This window comes from Eutrigla gurnardus (assembly GCF_963514095.1).
Source record: "Eutrigla gurnardus genome assembly, chromosome: 17".
NCBI classification, from domain to species: Eukaryota; Metazoa; Chordata; class Actinopteri; order Perciformes; family Triglidae; genus Eutrigla; species Eutrigla gurnardus.
The window spans coordinates 19,287,112-19,305,291 of record NC_139928.1 but is presented as its reverse complement, the minus strand read 5'-3'; the positions used below and the strand labels follow the sequence as shown (position 1 = coordinate 19,305,291).

The following is an 18,180-nucleotide window of genomic DNA, read 5'->3' as shown; positions in this document are numbered from 1 at the left end:
TGTACTTTCGCCTTGAAACTTGAGTACACTCTAACAGCTGCAATCTTCTGCTCACAGTTTCCAAAGACTTTCCACACAATGCAAACAATTCAAACCGTCTTCTTGCCCGCTGTGCCAAGAAAAGCTCAGTCTGGCTTTATTCACCTCTGATTTATTGCTCTGCAGTTTTTTGCTTCATCATATAGTTAAGGAGTCTGTGCGGTTTATTTCATACGAACCCATGAAAACCAGACATTCCCTTTTTTCAGTGTCTGTCTGGATGTTTTCTTATTCATGTTCTCTTTTTGGCTCTCATCACTAATATAAACTGCACTATATTTTAAAATCATAATAAGAATTTGTATACAAACTACTGTCTCCACAATAGTAATTCAAACTTCTGCATTCGTATTATTTATTCTGTGTCTGGTTGCTTGTTTTCTCTGAAAGGATCCAGCAGCCCACAGGAAGAATGCCATTTAGTGGTGTTAGTAGAAATGGGATTTTCTGTGTAACTAACTGAATAAACAGATAAAGAGTGTGTGGTGTGTAGTGTGTAGATAACATTAACGGTTAATGAAAGAGAAAGTAAGTCTGGAGGAGTTTGTATAACAGAATTAATAAACAATCTGCCAATTAAAAGGCAACATTTTTCTGTTCTTTTTACACCATAACATGTAAAACTGGTCAAGTGTCTAAATTGAAATCCACCACAAATGATTGATCGATATTAAAACACAGTAAAGAGTGGATTCAACATCTTATTAAATGAGGAACCGTTTGCTTTGATTTCCTCTTTAAATCCTTCACCCTTTCGCCTCGTCACCATGACTTGTTCTCTCTGTGTGAATGTAGGTTCTCCCCGGGTGTGGCCAGCGATGCGGCGCCCTCCACTGGCACCATGAAGAGGCGCACACAGTCCCTCAGCGCCTTGCCCAAGGACGTAGACAGGAAGGTCAGTCCACCACCACAGATAATCAGTAGAGAAATGTATTCTTACCATGAAACTAACATGTGTGTCTTCTTCTTCCTAAAACCCCAAACAGAGGGAGAAGGACCACATCCGCAGACCAATGAATGCATTCATGATCTTCAGTAAACGCCACCGGGCCCTGGTGCACCAGCGACATCCCAACCAAGACAACCGAACCGTCAGCAAGATCCTGGGGGAGTGGTGGTACGCTCTGGGGCCCAACGAGAAGCAGCAGTACCACGACCTGGCCTTCCAGGTAAAGACACACGTCTCTCTACTACTAAAGGCCTCAACAGAGCCGGGATATGGGAGCTGTAACGTGTGCTCCAGATGCACCGACAGCAATAGCAGCTTTTCTCCTCCTCCTCCTCTTCTTCCTCCAGGTGAAAGAAGCCCACTTCAGAGCCCACCCAGACTGGAAGTGGTGTAACAAGGACCGCAGGAAGTCTCTGTCGGAGGGCCGTGGCATGCCTAAGGAGGCCCGGGAGAGGAGCATGTCAGAGAGCATCGGTATGTGTGTGTTGATTGGTATTGATATGCATTGCCAAGACAATGGACGAAGCAAACGCCACTCAAAATCTCCGTGAGGCACAATAGCATACAAAGTCAATGCAAAGATGTGAATGCATGGAATTCACTTCCTTCGCAGATTCGCCCCAAATTCAAATATTTCAACTCACATGAGTAAATCCTGTGTCTCGAAAGCCTGGCGTCCTGCCTTCACTGAATGAGATTTTTGTGGTCACCCAGAGCTCTATGATAGTAGCTCACATTAGTCCAGAGACCAGACCAGATTATATTTAGAAATGTGTGGATTTTTTAATCTTCTTCCTGGTGATCTTTGGTTGAGTCTCTCTCCTCTTTCTTCCAGAACCCCATCCCGAGGCTCAGGTGCTGGAGGGGAAGGGAGGAGGCCCGGCCTGGCCAGTGGGGTCGGAGCGTCGAGGGGGGATGTTTGTGGGGCAGCACCCCCGTCCCCGAGCGTTTTCCCAGAGTGCCGTGCACACCCTGGAGCAGAGGGAGCGAGAAAGAGACCTAGACAAGGTAGGCACTTGTTAATCCGTAGCTCAAAGGCAGCCAACAGACTGGGGAGATTTCAAAGACAGTGAAGCAAACTGTTCCAGATCAGCAGCTAGTTCGCTCTTAAAGGTGGAGAAAATTAAAATCATGTGCTTCCAGTCAAGTCAATATTCAAGCACTTTAAACTGATTTAGTTCTTCCAAGAGAACACACACAAAAGTAAATCAAATAGAGATAAAAGCAACATACAAGGGTCATGCTTGTGTGTGTGTGTGAGCGCATACACACCCACAAACGTGTGTTTATTTATAGACAGCAGATGTGTGTCAAAGCTTTTCCGTTGAACTCCACAACTGAAAGCACGCCGCTCGAAAAAACGGTTCAAGTGGGTTCTGTTGGTTCTTTGTGTGAGGGCCTGAGTCGTTGCTGCTGAAAAAGTCCACCCAAAGCTCTGGGGGAGCTCAGCCTCCAACTTCAGAGCTTTTCCCTCTCTACTTGTTCAGCGCCTTTGAAGGCTCTGTTGTGTTTGCTGCTACGCTCCTAATCACAGGAGGGATAGGCCTGCATGTGAGCTCTTTGTTTCAAAGGCTTCCATTTAATGCACTGGCAAAACCCGTATACATGCTTTGATAATAGTGATATAACTTGTGTGTGAAGTCTTGTTCTGAAGGTTTTACTTTTTTTTTGAGAGTTTTGAGGATACTAGTGGAGTGCCTGATCAGAATGGGTCCCGAAGTGCTGCTTGCAGCTTTGTCAAAACCCGCTCGTAGACTTCAAACAGGCCTCCAGTTCTGATAAGTGAAGCCCATGCTGAAGTGCCTTAATCTTGCATTCTGTCTGCTGGCCATCAGGGGGCGACTCCTCTGGTTGCAAAAAGAAGTCTGATTATATGGAAGTCTATGAGAAAATGACCCTTCCATCTGCATTTGGTGTATTAGTATTAACAGTAGTAGTAGTAGTATTAACAGTGGTAGTCCATGGTGGCAGGTATGTTTAGATGGTTCTATCTCCAACATGTTGCCGGAGACCAGAAAGCCGTCCCTGTTGAGCAGCATCACAGCAGCCAGACTCAAGTTAGTAACAGTAAAGATTTCTTTAAAATCAATAGTCTGCCGCCTTAATAATGCTAGCAGTGAGCATCAGACAGGACAATGGCGGCGGTGCAGTCAGGCTCAGGTTCCACCGCCATCCAGGGAAACCTGCCAGGCGAGAAAGCACAAGGACTCTTAGCTGCGAAGATGACTTTAACACTTAGCTGTGAAGTTGACATTGAATTATGAAGCTAACTTTGTCAGCAGCTTCACACCAGAAGCTCTTGGAGGAGCGCTTGTAACAGCAGCACGAATGCACTAAAGGTAGAAGGAGACATTATTTGAGAAGACACGGTGGCAAGATGAAAAACAGCTGATGTCATGATTGACAGCAAGGAAATGATGAGTGAGCATGCGTGAGAGAGAGGAGTGAATGTATGAGCAATAAGAGCTAGCCGAGGCAGAAGTATAGTCTTCCTGACTGACCTTACACTAAAAATGCATCATATCCAGCAGCCAAAGTGAACTGCAGACAACATGTTTGAGCCCTGAAGCTCCGCCCCCGTTGCTGCACGGATCGCTGTTCGCTTGTTTATTCAAACGTTTATCCTGAAGGTGTCATTTCACGTCAACGTCGTGCAGACAGATTCCCCGCTTTATAATATTTTAAAACGGTTAAAATGTGCTTTTTCTTTTTGGTATCTGTCAGGGGGAGGGGGCCAGTTTGTTCCGCCACCGGCCCCCGCCTCCGTCCATGTACCAGGGCGGGGTCAGCGAGGACGTGACCAGCGACGAAGAGCGCATGGTCATCTGTGAGGAAGAGGGGGACGATGATGTCATGGGTGAGTTGGACGAGTCTTGCGGCAGTTAGAGAGATTGTTGCTGCATAGTTTCAATCCCCAACGCCATCAGCACGTCGTTAAAAATAGACACCGAATTTTAGGCTTCTCAGTCAGAATGGCGATTAAAACAAAAAAGAAAAAAGACAAAGTAGACGTGTCATGTGGTGAGCCTCAGCCCTGGACTGTGGATTGCCAGTTTAAGCATATAAGAATAGCACATAATTGGCTATTTGAGAGTCATACTGCGGGGTTTGATTGCAAATGAAATCACTTCTGGGGAGCAGTTACTTTAAATGTGTTTTAATGCCAACTTTTTGATATTCATTGTCCCGCCCTCAGAGGATTCCTGTCCTGAAGGCTCCATTGATCTCAAGTGTAAAGAGAGAGTGACGGACAGCGACGAGGACGAACCAGATGGACAGGTTAGCTGCAGTGATCATCAAATTACTCAAATGACTTTACACAGTGGACTTCACCCGAGGGAGATTTTCTGACTGGTTTATTCACTACTTTGATCCATATATAGTCGTTTTCCCCTTATTTGATAGAACGTACAAAACCAGGAGAGGGAATAAAGTAAACAAAGATGAAACAGCAAAGGAAGCTGCAAAACGTTCATACACAAAATGGTAAATGATGAGGGGAACACTATATGGAATAATAATTAAAAGCCTTACTTAATGTAACTAACTAGAATCCCGCCTCTCATCCTGTTTCACTTAAAAACACGTAACTTAAAGTGTTAATGAAGAAGAACTTCACAGCTTTGATCTCTCCGTCTCCCTCTCTCTCCCCCTCCAGCATGGCTTCCAGTCAGTGTCTCGCTCCTCTCTCCCTTCTTCCTCTCCCTCCATCCCTCACTCCGACTCCTCCTCGGCCAAAGGGAACGGAGAAGGAGGAGGGGGTGAAGACGGCAAGAGAACGAGAGACGGAGGAGAGGAGGCGAGCGAGGGCAGACCCAAGAAAGAAGAAACATCAGCAGCAGGAGGAGGAGGAGGAGGAGGCGCCCAGGCTCCCCTCGCTTTGTCCCAGCAGGGCGTGACCCAGGTCCTCGGCGGCGTCCGCATGGCTCCCACAATGGCGATTAACGTGGTACGACCCATCGCCAGCACGCCGATGGAAGGAGCCGTCGCCCTCAACTCCCTGCCTCAGGACAAGAAAGCCACTCTCCTGATTGGAGGAGCTCAGCAGCTGCCAATCCCGGCGGGTGGTGGGTACCTGTCCTCATCCTCCTCCCCCGGTCCCGTCAGTGTAACGCCTGTTGGGGGCGGCGGTCTGGTGACGAGCCTAGTTCTGGGAGGTGCCCAACCAGTGCAGCTCCTCGCACCGCAGCCCCTGCAGCCGCATGCACAGACCTCCCTACCTGTCCTCCAGCCCGTGCTCCTCCCCACGGCCGCCGCCTCCGCTCTCACACCTCCCGCCGGCCCCCAGCCGCTAGCGCAGGTCCAGTACATCCTGCCCACCGAGGGCCCCTCCGCCCCTCAACTCACCCACCAGCAAATTCTCTCCCTGCCCACCAATGCAGCGCTGGCCAATGGCATGCACTCGGGGGCGGGACTCAGAGTTGCATCAGTCAGCCCCGGAACCAGAGGTGAGACAGAGAGCAATGATTGGCTGGCAAAAAAAAAACAAAAGAACAAATCAGAGTTTTCACTGAAGACTTCTTTTTTTTTAAACTTATTTCTTCTCTTTCATCTCTGCGGGAAGCTCTGAAAATAGATTTGATTGGCTTACGTAATCATTGATTGACAGGAGAAAGACTGTTGACATGAGTATGAGCGCCCGACGCCCACCCATGCCTTAATCACTCTTGATTCATAAGAGTCTGAAGCGACGGAGAGGAATTTCACGATAATCAGCAGCTGAACCTCCTCGTGTCTCAGCGTGTCTCCTCCCACCCGTCGCTCCTGTCCTGTCTTCACCTCCCCTCTGCTGGCTCCACTCATCTGTTCCTCACGCCGAGTGTTTCTAATTCCCTCTCTCCCTCTCTGCTTCTCACTCATTAGTCCAAACCCAGTCGCCGGTCTTGCAGAGCAAGATGATGGTTCCCATGGCAACAGTGAGAACAGGGTCTACTCCTCCTCATCCTTCCATTTCTCTGGTAGCTCCGCCTCTTCCTGTGCAGAACGGCTCGGCGTCAGGAAACAAGGTGAGAGCGTCGGCACGGTAACGAGAACACATCGTGTTTCACTGCTCCGTGCCGCAGTAAATCACAAGCTGCCATTTTTAATTGGTCTGTTTTGAAGGAAAATAAAGTTGAGAAAAGTACGATCACACGCTGTACAGTCAATCGATCAGTCAGTGGAGAGAAAATCAATTAATCAAGGAAAAAAATTAATATTTTCTGTTCCAAATGTGATGATTTGATGCTCCTTCCTCTTCTCTTTTATTTAAATAGTGAATTGAATTCTAATCTAATTGACGGATTCTAATTTCTTTTCATATTAAAATGATTTATTATTTCATGTTTAACTCAGGACGTGTAAAAATACAATTATGTAATAATATAATAATAATAATAATATCAATAATAATAATATAATACTCATAGAAATCAAGTAAAAAGAAATAAGTGAATAAATCACATAAAATGTAGTCCATTGGACTAATGGAGTCCCGTATTTGTTCTCTCTATATTCCCTTTTCTTCTCTTTCTCGTGGGTGTCCTTGCCTTGGGTCACCCTTTCTAGACTTAATTACTCAGTTTATCTTAACTACCTCATGAAGTGAGAAACCACTAGTTTATTCTGAATGAACCAGTTGCTTTTACATAGTGCTGGAATCGTACTGCTGCACCGGCTCACCTGCTAGTGTACTATCTAATAATATTTATATATAAATACGTGTGTGTTTGTGTCATAGGCCTATGTTTAGATATGTTGGTGAGAAATTATTTTTGTTTATGTGTTTTCCTCCCACGCAAAGATCATCCAGATCGCTCCCATGCCTGTGGTCCAGACCAGCGTTCACCCTTGCGGCGCAGCAGCAGTGCATCCTGGGAGCTCCTTTCCTGTTTCCGTGGCAACGGTGATGGCTCCCAGTGCCGCGCCCCCACAGACTGTTCTTCTGACCTCTCCACCCACCAGGTCACTTACACCTGTTAGACACTTTTATTCTCGCCAGTTTTACAGCTTCGGCTGGTCTCAGCTTCCTCTGAGAAGTTTGGATTCAGGTCGTTAAGGCCGATGAGTTAATTGTGTCCACAGTTTAAACCATTATAATCATCCCTTGGAGCGATGTCTCAGTTTTCCAAGTTCAGACAGGGATAAACAAATATGTACAGTTCCAGCTAAGCCACAAGTAAACATTTGTTGGTTTTCTTTGAATCTGAAATAATGAGTTAAATATAGGATAAGATAATCCTTTATTAGTCCCACGGCAGCGACATTTACAATTATTTAAATACTTATCGGCTGAATAATCATCAATAAAAATAATCGGTAGCTGCTGCCCTAGTTTTTTAAACTCTGCATAATTGCAGGCATAGATTAGCTCTGTCGTTCTAATAAACGTCTGTTGCATCATCTATAATTTGTAGCATTTTGTATCAGCAGAGTATCCGTGTCACTGCTTTACCAGCTTCTAGGTTAGTGAGCTGCTTCGGCCATTATCGACTGTCCATGTGTTATCTCAGCGATAACACGCAGCTCGTTCCCTCCTTTAGGATCACCTACGTCCAGTCTGGCCCAGGAGTTACCACGGCAACACCCCAACAGGCCACTTCCGCTCCATGCCCTGCATATCTGCCATCATCCCTGGCAACCCTGGGGTTCGCCGCCATCGCCCCGGCAACGCAAACCCTGGTTCAACCCATGGTGGGTCAGTCGCCGCTGTTAGCTCCGGCGCCGCCTCTCAGCTGTCAGCCGCAGACGCCTCCGGGTCCGTCGTCGGGGGCCGCCGGCCGCCAGGTAGAGAGAAGTGTTCAAACCGGCATGTATCGCTGTGTGGTCATGGATAATTAGATAATTAGAAAAAGGCATGTCATAAGAAGCCAATAGTGTTTCAGGAGTATTATGATAAAACTATATATTTAAGGGTTTTCTTTCAATAAAATACTGCAGATTTTATATACTTATTTCACAAAATGTTTAACCAGCAGTGTAGGAATGAATTAAACCTGCTCAAAAGAAGACTGCTCATTAAAAAAACATGTATTTGTTCAGAAAAGCAGGAGCACTTGCAGCGCCAGCAGTGCTAAATGCATCATCACTGTGATACTTCTGAGACATAAGAGTCAAACTGAAATTAAAAATGCCTTTTTAACCTTCCTGTTGAGCTTCAAAGCTCCATTACGTGGGCAGCGGAGGTACTGTCAAAGGGTTACTTTTTTTATTTATTTTTTTGTCAAAGGGTTAGATTAAATAAAAACAATTTTTATAATAAATAAAAAATCCTTTTTTTCTCAAAGGGTCAGATTAAATTTTTTTTTTTTTAATTGTCAAATGGTAAGAATTGATTTTTTTGTTTTGGTCATTTACAAAGTAAGTTATTCTTATATATTAATATGTAATATGTAAATATAAATAAATATGTAAATATGTATTATATCTAAATGTGTTCAATGTGTCGTAAAAAGGGATTAATATTGGCAGGCAGCGATGGGTGAGGGGAAGCAGAATATGTATTTTATATTTATCATCACTGCCGACAGTGTTGAGGAAGTGAGAACCTCTAACAAATCTTCCATTACTGTCTGCTCCGTCAGGTACTAGCTGCCATCTACCCGGCACCAACCGTTGCACTGCCTTCTGGCGTGGTCTCCATGACAACCGTGCCACCGGCCGTGGCCGCCCCGGCCCAGGACGTGCTGCGCCCTTCCTCTCCGTTGGCGACGGGGGTTCAGGGTTCAGCGACGGGCCCCCTTGTGGCAGAGGAGGTGGAGCTGAAGGTGGAGGTGAAGAGGGAGAACCTGCCGGATTTAACGGAGGACGGAGGACAGGCCTGGTCGAGCTGTGCTGCCGGCTCCTCCTTTTCCACTCATGTCATAGCAGGTAACGCTCCACCGGTGGCTGTGGTTTTCAGTCTCATTCATTCGCTTTGGGCTTGAATTCCTCAAAAAACGTATCATTTAGTTTTGTGTGAAGCCTTTAAAGCATCGAAACAACAAAACTCACAGTTCGGATCATACGCCGATTTTGAGTCATGGATGAGATGAGCAGAAAAAAGATGAATATAACTTTAAGAGATCACCAATCACTACATTTTGACCCCCCAATCCTAAATATCTATTTTATATCACCGTGAAAACATCGCCTTCATACAAACGTCTTTATTCAAGTTTTTTGGCAAAGATTACATTTTCATCGTCATCATGATGATATATTTTACGTCCCAATACTAATTTTTACTGATAGGGCATGAACGCACCATAATGTATCATGCATTTTACAGAATATTGTCCGATATTGATCTCGATGGTTAAACTGTGTAATGACTCCATGGTTCACATGCGTGCCGAGCTGTGGAGGATCCATACAGATCTCAGATCAGCTATGGTCCATTACCTCAGCACTACTGACGCCAACATGAACCCATCCTACCGTGACACCTCAGTCACATCGCGTCCCATCTACTGGCGGTTCACTTTTCCTTTTTCAACATTAAAACCATGATGTTGCAGAATCGTGGGAAAAAGAGAACTCTTTACATTGACTCTTTAAATGGGAAGGTCATAGTATTTGAAGTGGGGTTGTATGAGGTACTTAGTAGATGGAGTTTGGAGAACCAGCACGGGAGCAAAGCAATGTTCTGTAGTGGACGGAGGCAGCAGGAAAACGTATTGTAGACACCTACAAAAAGTCTATATCAGTTAAAGTGTCCACTATATTTAGAGTGTTTTACTCACTTTACCTTGCTGTCAGACCGGGGAACTGTAGCTCTCTTCAAACATTCAGTATTTCCCTCACAGAACACAGTGTTTAACTCATAAAGATGTTTTTAATGTCTAAAACAAACTCCATCTACTGAGGAGAATCTGCCTTTTCAGTTTCCCAGATTAAAATCTCGTCATTAAACTGAGTTTGCAGGATTGCGACTGTAAGATAAACGAGGGGAGATGCTGTAATTTTTATTTTATTTTTTATTTTTATTTTTTTATTTTTTTACATCAAAGTCTGAGATGATCTTTATCCGTTCCAGTTAAAAAGGAGGAGGACGTCAGTCTGCACATCAAAGAGGAGAACCTCAGAGATGGACACTGCAGAGAGACCCACAGCGACATGAAGGACAGCAGTGAAAAGAAGGGAGGCAGGGAGACAGGCAGGGAGACAGACAGGGAGGGCGACGGCATGGGCGACAGCAGCAAAGAGGTGAGGAACGCTGCCCCCTTCATTCACATTGTTCTAAGCTTTGTTAAAGATCTTTAGTGGCCTATTCAAACCGCTTTAAGTCAGATTTTATTCATCGCTTCAACTCTGAAAAACTCAGAGAAAACCTGTTTCTTGTCATCTACATAGTCCTCTATATAGTCCTCTACTTAGACCTGTATTTAGTCCTCTTCATAGTCCTGTATTTAGTCCTCTACATAGTCCTCTACATAGACCTGTATTTAGTCCTCTACATAGTCCTCTACATAGACCTGTAGTCCTCTACATAGTCCTCTAGATAGTCCTCTACATAGTCCTCGATATAGTCCTCTACATAGTCCTCTACATAGTCCTCTACATAGACCTGTAGTCCTCTACATAGTCCTCTAGACCGTCTCCTGGATAGTGAGCAGGGAGGAGTGAATGAGTGAATGATTTCAGAGCAGTGAGTCATGAAGGAATCGTACACCAACCCTCCTGCTCTCTTCCCAGGCTGGACCTCGCACCCCTCCTCCTCCACCCTTAGGTCTGGACCCCCCTCCCCCTCCTCCCCTGGAAAGGGAGCCCCCCTCGTCCTCAAAGAAGACCAAGTTCAGACCCCCACCGCTCAAAAAGACACCCGACTCTCTGGAGAAGTAAGTGGAGCCCGAATCATCAGCTGAGAGGGACTTCACATTAGTCCCTCCAGTTTGACTGAATCAAACGTATCTGAAGGGTTTGGTGTCTAAAGGAATCTCAAAGCTTTGGAATTGAAATGTAATGTGTAAATAATCGTAAATGAGGAATTTAATCTGAATGCCAGACGTTTAAGGGCTTTGTCATGATTTAAGGGTATTTTTCACGCTTGGTCCCTCAGCCCTCCAGTCAAACTCAGACATTAGTCAGCATTTGTTGCCCAAATGTGAAAATACTTCAGACCTGGAGCGCTTTGTGGTTCTCTTGGAGTGTTCACATATGGGCAAAAAATGCTGACTAATCGATCTGAGCCCCATCGCCTCGTCTTTGGCTGACGGACAAGAATGAAGTCCAGAGCCATTCTTGTTATCAGACTTAAATTATGGCTCTCGTAAAGTCAGTGCCAAAGCCAAATAAAACACAAGCCTGTCCAGTCCTTCTAGCCTTCTGGTCGTTTGCAAGACAATGTTCTCTCTTTTAACAGTTTACATTTCCTCCAGCTGAGAGAGCTGGGACGACAGTAGCTTATCTTCTGTGATTCTAGCGTGAAGCAGCTTGAAGATGAGCTACAGCTCCACCGAACGGACGCCCGTTTAACAGTGATTTTCACACTTCGAGTTCTGTTCCAAACCTCCCAAGTTCATGAAGTTGATGGTGGAAACTCTCTGTTTCCTGAATGTGAGTGGGCAGAGGGCTCCACCATTGATATTCTTTATTTAGACAGAAGGAGAGTGGTGGGGAAGCCACGGAGGAGAGGGAGTCCTGGTGGAGCTCAGCCCTGAGGCTTTATATTCCAACCAGCTGATTACCTGACTGGGGGGCCGACATGACCACGGTGTTCTCTGTGTGCAGGGTCCTGTCGGAGACGTACTTCGAGGAGCGTATTGCTGAACTTCCAGAGTTTAACCCGGGGGAGGTCCTTCCCTCGCCCACGCTGCAGAGTCTGGCCACCTCGCCAAGAGCCATCCTGGGAAGCTACCGCAGGAAGAGACGCAACTCCACCGGTGAGATGGAGTCCAACACATTACTTTCTTTACAGAGCGACCTTTTTAAAGGTTGGATATCTACTGATTTATATCTAATGAACCCAGTGAGAACCGCTGGATCTCGGACGATATTTTCATGCAGTTTTGGCCAAAAACCACCCAGTTCTTTGCATGCAATATAAATATGTTATTTCCCGCCGATTCTAAAATAGTGTGTTTGAATATTTGAGCGTACTGGGGTCCCTGGATGGATGGCTTTACTAGATATATCGACTATTAGGGGGTTTATGAGCTGTTTTTAGAAGAGAAACGCTCGCCATCCAATCATTGAAGAATGCTGTTCTGTCAGAAATTGTCAAACTAAACTACATCACTGACTGACTTCTATGGCGTTCCTCAAGGTCTTGGTGTCTGAATGTGGTATTTTCGAGGGATTTTTGATCATTTCTATTAATTCCCAAATGGTCAAAATCTGTGTAACAAATGAACAACTTATGAGACTTAATAGAGCATGAGGATTGCCACTTCAAAATGTTCTTTTCCACTTTCACAGTTTATTTTGATTAATTCATTGATTATGTGAGTCTCGAAGGGTTAACCTGATTCTTCTGATTTCATCACTTCCTGCCCCTCTACCTTTCCCTCTCTTCCCCTCTTCTCTCCTAACTCTGTAACCTCTTTTCCCTCCATATTCCCCTCCCTGCATCCCCCCGACATCCTCAGAGCTGGAGGTGACAGCAGAAGACCCCAGCTCACCGAGGAGGAAAACCCGACGTCTCTCCAGCTGCAGCTCGGAGCCCAACACCCCCAAGAGCGCCGCCAAGTGCGAGGGCGAAATCTTCACCTTCGACAGAGCAGGTATGTCGGCTACATCGGCTGCAGCGACCCGGAGCTTGCTCCCAACAGGTGTATTAAACGTTGACTCTGATGTCCAACCAGGTACAGAAGGAGAGGATCTTCTTGGAGACCTGGACCGGGTCCCCTACTCGTCTCTGCGTAGAACTCTGGATCAGCGTCGGGCCCTGGTCATGCAGTTGTTTCAGGAACACGGCTTCTTTCCCTCGGGTGAGTAGATGAGAACAACCCCCTGGCATGGAGATTACCCTGTTATTGAACCGCACAGACGAACCCTCTTACCTTAGAAGATACATAATGTGCTGCCCAGGTCTCCCCGAGACGACTCGGATTTATCGGTTCCATAAAAGCAGCGATGAAGCAGGAGATCAAATGTTTAGAGCTTTGCCGTGAAAGAAGTAAATCATCAAATAAATGTGGCTCTTTAGGTTTGATTGTAAGCTCTGGGATGCACGGCCCGTTCCAACTGCCTGACTCCATGGTGGACGGAGCGGTGGAAATGTGTTTGAGGAAGGTGATATATCGTTTTGGAGCGAAAGGAATGAGGCGGATTTATCGTCCGTGTAAAAATGTCTTCAATGCAGCACAGTCCTCCCTCTCCGTCCGGTCCAGAAACACCATCCATCAGCGCTGGTTCGAACCAGGGATCGTAAGCTTGAAGAGAGTTTCTGAGGAAGTTATGAGCGTGTAATCTGTATAAGAAGAATAGCAGTGGTGGGAGGCCAAGAGTTTTCTACCTGGGCTTTAGAGATGCAAGACAATCGAGACAGTTTAATCTAGAAAGATACAGATTCAACAGGGGGGTCCAGGACCCCTAGGGGGTCTGCAGAGTTACTGCAGGGGGTCCCTGTAATAATTTTTTTCTAAAAATGTAAATATGTCCAAAAATATGCTTTAACATTAATACAACCTGTATTAAGCAAATATAAATCTTCCTGTTTGTTTTGTATTATGTTGAGAAATTGTGATGTAGAAATTCCAAAATAGAATTAAATATGAATCCGTCAACAAATATTCATTTAATGGCTTAGCATTGTAAACATACATCATTACAAAGTACTTTTACACATGTTATTGGCTGGTTTAATAAGGAACATTATTTTATATGATATGTAATAGGGGGTCCCTCCACCGGGTCACTATAAGCCTGTGGGGTCCTTGGCCTGAAACCTTCCAGGTGCTGATGTGAGCTTTTAGGTTGTCTACCAAGTCAAAGCAACTTAATTTGATTAAAAGTTTCTGGAAGGTGGGTAAAGTAGGTGGTGACTAATGGAAATGGCAGATATTTCATGCAGTTTCGGTAACCACCGCTCTTCTTTCCTCTCTGTTTTCCGACTCCTCCCTCCAGCTCAGGCCACGGCTGCCTTCCAGGCCCGCTACTCGGACACCTTCCCCACCAAGGTGTGTCTGCAGCTGAAGATCCGCGAAGTCCGTCAGAAGATCATGCAGACGGCCACGCCGGGAACCCTGGAGCCCGGAGTGTTAGGAGGGTTAGCCGAAGCCATCGCCACCCCGTCCCACAGCTCCTCTTTCAATCAATCAGCCCGGGAGGACGGAGGGACGGAGCAGCACGGGGACAAAGACCGGAGCCCCGGGGAGACGAAAAACGAAGAATTATAAGCTGGAGAGGATGACAAAGTGGGGAAAAAAAAAAATCAAGGAAGAAAGAGAGAGGAGTGTGTCATCCCCGCAGAATGTTCTTGTATGTGTTGAACCAGTACTGTGAATGGCACCAGCGGGATCCGTTCTACCGGCACTAATCTCCACCAGACCTGGGCAGACTTACGTTTGAATAAGGTCGCAAATATTCTAACTACTCAAGGTGCGCTTGATTTGTCTAATCAGACTTTAAAAAAAACACACAAAAAACGCCTCAAAATTGGACGAAACGCTTGCAAGTCCTGATGAATCAAGTGCTTCTTCTATTGCCCCCCCTAAGTATCCAGAATATTTAACACTTTGCCCAGGTCTGCTCTCAGCACATTTGTACAGTAGTTTGTAGTTTTGACACACAAACTCTGCAGCACACACACACACACACACACACACACACACAAACAAACAAACCCTGGTGCATATGTAATCTCCAGCATGCACATGACCCCACATAAACACACACACACACACACACACCCTTACCAAATCAGACTGTTACTCTTGGTTGGCAGCCCCCCGGGAGCGGCCACCAAGGACCATGACACACAAAGGCACTTTGTCACTTAATGTGCAGATGCAGTTTGCTGTTGCCAGCCAGCCAGCCAGCCCTCACACGCCATTGACTTGACCTCCTTCTCGCCCTTCCACTCCTCAGCACAGTGGTCGGGACGCAAACACAACCCCAACGACCTCCACTGATATTCCACAGCCCCTTGATGCTGCAAGACAGACAGCACACACACACACACACACACATGCAGTACATGCACACACATACGACACACACACACACAGCGCATGGACACATCTGTGCAGTGTGAGCACTTGTACACAAACATAGTCGACCCTGGTCTGACCAAGCCATCGGCCTGCACAGTTTTTTGGTGATTGTAGTGAGAAGAGAAACTGAAAGCATGGAATCTATAAACAAAAAGAAGGCAGGAGTTGGGCTGTAGTTTGACCAATCTTTGCACCTTCAGTTATTGCCATTATGAAAGACTGAGTCCTCATTGGCGGGAGCTGATTATATATGTCTGTATGTCTGTTGGGGTCCCCGCCCCGAAAAAAACCTGTGTGAGCAGGCACCGTAAAGAGATTATGTAAAGAGACTATTGGTTGTGAGGCTTTGAAGAATCAACGTTCCCCGACGGGGAAAAGGAAGAAGAGGAACCCGGATGACGCTCGTCGAATGGAGGATTCATATTCCAACTATAGGAAGACAGATCATAATAATGAATAAGGACAACAACGTGACAAGCTTACCAACAGAGAGAAAGAGTAGAATTTTAACCAAACTTCTCTGAATCTCCCAGTGGATATAATGTTGCTTTCTCTCGTTATCGTTGCCGTGGAAATAACCAGTTTTACCGTGGCCTGTTTTTCTCTTGTGGCTCTATTGTGTTTCTTCTCCAGCATAAAAAAAAAAATCACAACAGACAAAAAAAACAAAAAAACAACTCAAAGAAGGGGACAAAATCAGTCTGTGCCCCCCACTTTTAATTACCTGGGGCGGTTCTCTTCTCCCTCCCTCCTCCTTTAACCCCATTCCCTCCTCTTCGATTTCTCACCAGACACAGAAGTGGGTGAGCAGGGGCGTTTGTCGTTTTGTAAAAATGTTGAAATCAGGTGTTTGCACAATTTGTGCGGCCCTTCTCGCCGCAAGTTAAATCAGGAAAGTATTGTTTTTAGAGATTGTTTTAGTAGAAAAAAATAATAACCTTGTTCCGTATGTTTTCAACCACCTTATTCCTCCCCTTGTCCTCCCTGCTTTTCCCCTCCTCGAACCCATTTCTCCTTCGTCCTTTCCTCCTTTCTCTCCTCGCCTCCCGCGGCCCCTCAAGTGTTGTTAGAAAGTGCCCTTAAGCACTGGTCCCGGGTCAAGCGTTATGTAGCTCAGGATGGTTCTGGTTAGGGTTAGTTCAGGGAAAGCAGATCCTAGACCAGCCCTGGAGGGCAGTCTCTGGAGCCCTCCCCTCTTCCCTCTCTTCTCGACACTTTATCCTTTCCCGTCAAATGGTGCAATAGGACATTTATTTTTTTGGAAATGGGTGGGTTCTTTTGTTTTCGGTGGAAGGCTCTGTGCCATAGATATTAAATCCAGTGCAGTCAGTCAGTGAGAGGAATGAGCTGTTGTGATACTGTCTTTAACTATGGTATAAAACAAAAAAGAATCACACAATTATTGTTATTGTTGAAGAGATAGAGAGTATAACTTACTAAAAGTCAAAGACAATTTTTGAATAGCACTTTTTGGCTCTTTGCTTCCTCAGTGAAGAGCAGGGGTAGTTATTATTATGGGTATCTCTTTTATTTCTCTGTATACAGTTGGATGTGTGAAAAAAATATATATACCGGTATTTCCATATATGTGCATTTAGGTCTGTGTTCGGGTGTGTGTGTATGTTTTGGCACATGCAGGTAGTGTGTTAACACAACCAACCTCCTGTTCTTTATCCACACAGCAACATTATCAATAGTATATTTTTCATTGTATTCTACATTCTATATTCTACTCTAGAGACAGTATTTTTATAGTCACCATGACTATTTTGTCCACCATCTTGACTGTTATCAAACCCAGTTGTTTCAGGATATATATGAAATATATATTCAGGCTATATAAATATATATGAATACACACAGGTAATGGAGGACTATCAATTCACATCTCTTTGGAGTTAGGGCTGTAATGTGTCCATCTGCATGTATGTGCAATCACATGCACACGCGCACACACCCACGCAGACATATGTGCATACACACACATGTATGTGTGTACACTGTATGATTGTGCTTAAAAATAAACTGTCCTTACTTTGGAGAAGGAATTTTAAGATGAGCGAGGTGAGTGTTATCTCATAAGCAGGCATGTTGACCATGTGCAATATTTCTAAACAACAACAAAAAAAACAACTAAATATTGAAAATATTAAAGTTCTAACACAACGTGTCATGTCCTTGACTTTATTTCACATCCTTGAATCTCTTTAGTGTTTTATAAAGATTTGAATGCATGTGTTTACACATCAATCCACATACAGAAGGTGGCAAATGATTTGCTGCTGTCTCTACTTTCTACTTTGCTCTTCACAAAATTACAGAATAGCTGGTGCAAATGAATCCTCGCTTGAACTAATTTGGTGACAGAAAAATAAACATGATCTACAGATGCAGTGGCGTTAACCCACCAGGCACCGAAATCCCCCAGAACTCACAGTGGGTACTTATCCAGCTGGCCTACATCAAGCATCTCAGTGTTAAGAGTGTTTATTGGATTAGAATAGCTTTTCAGATACAGGTCATATTGGGTGAGAGGTGGGTTGAGGTAATAGGACCTGACCAGAGAGCCTCCCGCATCTTCAAAAACACTCTGTGGGAAGCTACACATTACGTCAGCATGTCCACTTCAAAACAAATAAGCCCAGAGGCCTTTACCAGCTGATGTTCAGTGTTGTTTTACCCACACAATATCATCATAGCACTGGTTATACTGACTAAAAGTACGCAAAAGCCCTTCATTTAAAGCAGTCTAATGGCAGATTTAAATATCACAATGCTGAACTTTTTTTTTGAAGAAATGATGTTCCTTTTGCATTATTATTGTCACTTTTATTGTAATTTTAAAAGCAGCAAAAATACTGATTATCAGATTTTAAAATGAGGTTTACAGAGTGCTTCATGGGTCAGCTAAATACATCTGAAATGGAAAGATAATCTCTGTACTGTTAGGATTTAAGTGATGGGCAAATTCCCACTAACAGGCCAAATTCAGTGATTTTTATCTGCATAATAAAATAGTCTTTTTTAAGTTTTAGGTAATATATAGGCTACTATGCGCGTCGCTCTTCCCTTGGCCTA

General features: G+C 44.9%; 1 protein-coding gene across 4 annotated transcripts in view; it reads left to right on the top strand.

Moving 5' to 3' along the window:
• cica (capicua transcriptional repressor a) overlaps positions 1 to 17,268 on the top strand; it is a 34,177-nt gene extending 16,909 nt beyond the window's left edge. For 2 of the 4 annotated variants that reach the window (XM_084031631.1, XM_084031632.1), the window contains exons 6-21: positions 835 to 934; positions 1,026 to 1,208; positions 1,336 to 1,462; positions 1,824 to 1,996; positions 3,713 to 3,845; positions 4,185 to 4,267; positions 4,647 to 5,436; positions 5,852 to 5,994; positions 6,771 to 6,931; positions 7,510 to 7,753; positions 8,551 to 8,836; positions 9,984 to 10,153; positions 10,643 to 10,785; positions 11,678 to 11,829; positions 12,535 to 12,876; positions 14,015 to 17,268. In XM_084031631.1, coding sequence (XP_083887757.1) covers positions 835 to 934; positions 1,026 to 1,208; positions 1,336 to 1,462; positions 1,824 to 1,996; positions 3,713 to 3,845; positions 4,185 to 4,267; positions 4,647 to 5,436; positions 5,852 to 5,994; positions 6,771 to 6,931; positions 7,510 to 7,753; positions 8,551 to 8,836; positions 9,984 to 10,153; positions 10,643 to 10,785; positions 11,678 to 11,829; positions 12,535 to 12,876; positions 14,015 to 14,286 — 3,502 coding nt within the window. In that variant the 3' untranslated portion in view covers positions 14,287 to 17,268. The remainder of the gene's footprint in view (positions 1 to 834; positions 935 to 1,025; positions 1,209 to 1,335; positions 1,463 to 1,823; positions 1,997 to 3,712; positions 3,846 to 4,184; positions 4,268 to 4,646; positions 5,437 to 5,851; positions 5,995 to 6,770; positions 6,932 to 7,509; positions 7,754 to 8,550; positions 8,837 to 9,983; positions 10,154 to 10,642; positions 10,786 to 11,677; positions 11,830 to 12,534; positions 12,877 to 14,014) is intronic. The other 2 variants (XM_084031633.1, XM_084031634.1) reach the window with 2 other exon arrangements.
• The last annotated feature ends 912 nt before the right edge of the window (positions 17,269 to 18,180 follow it).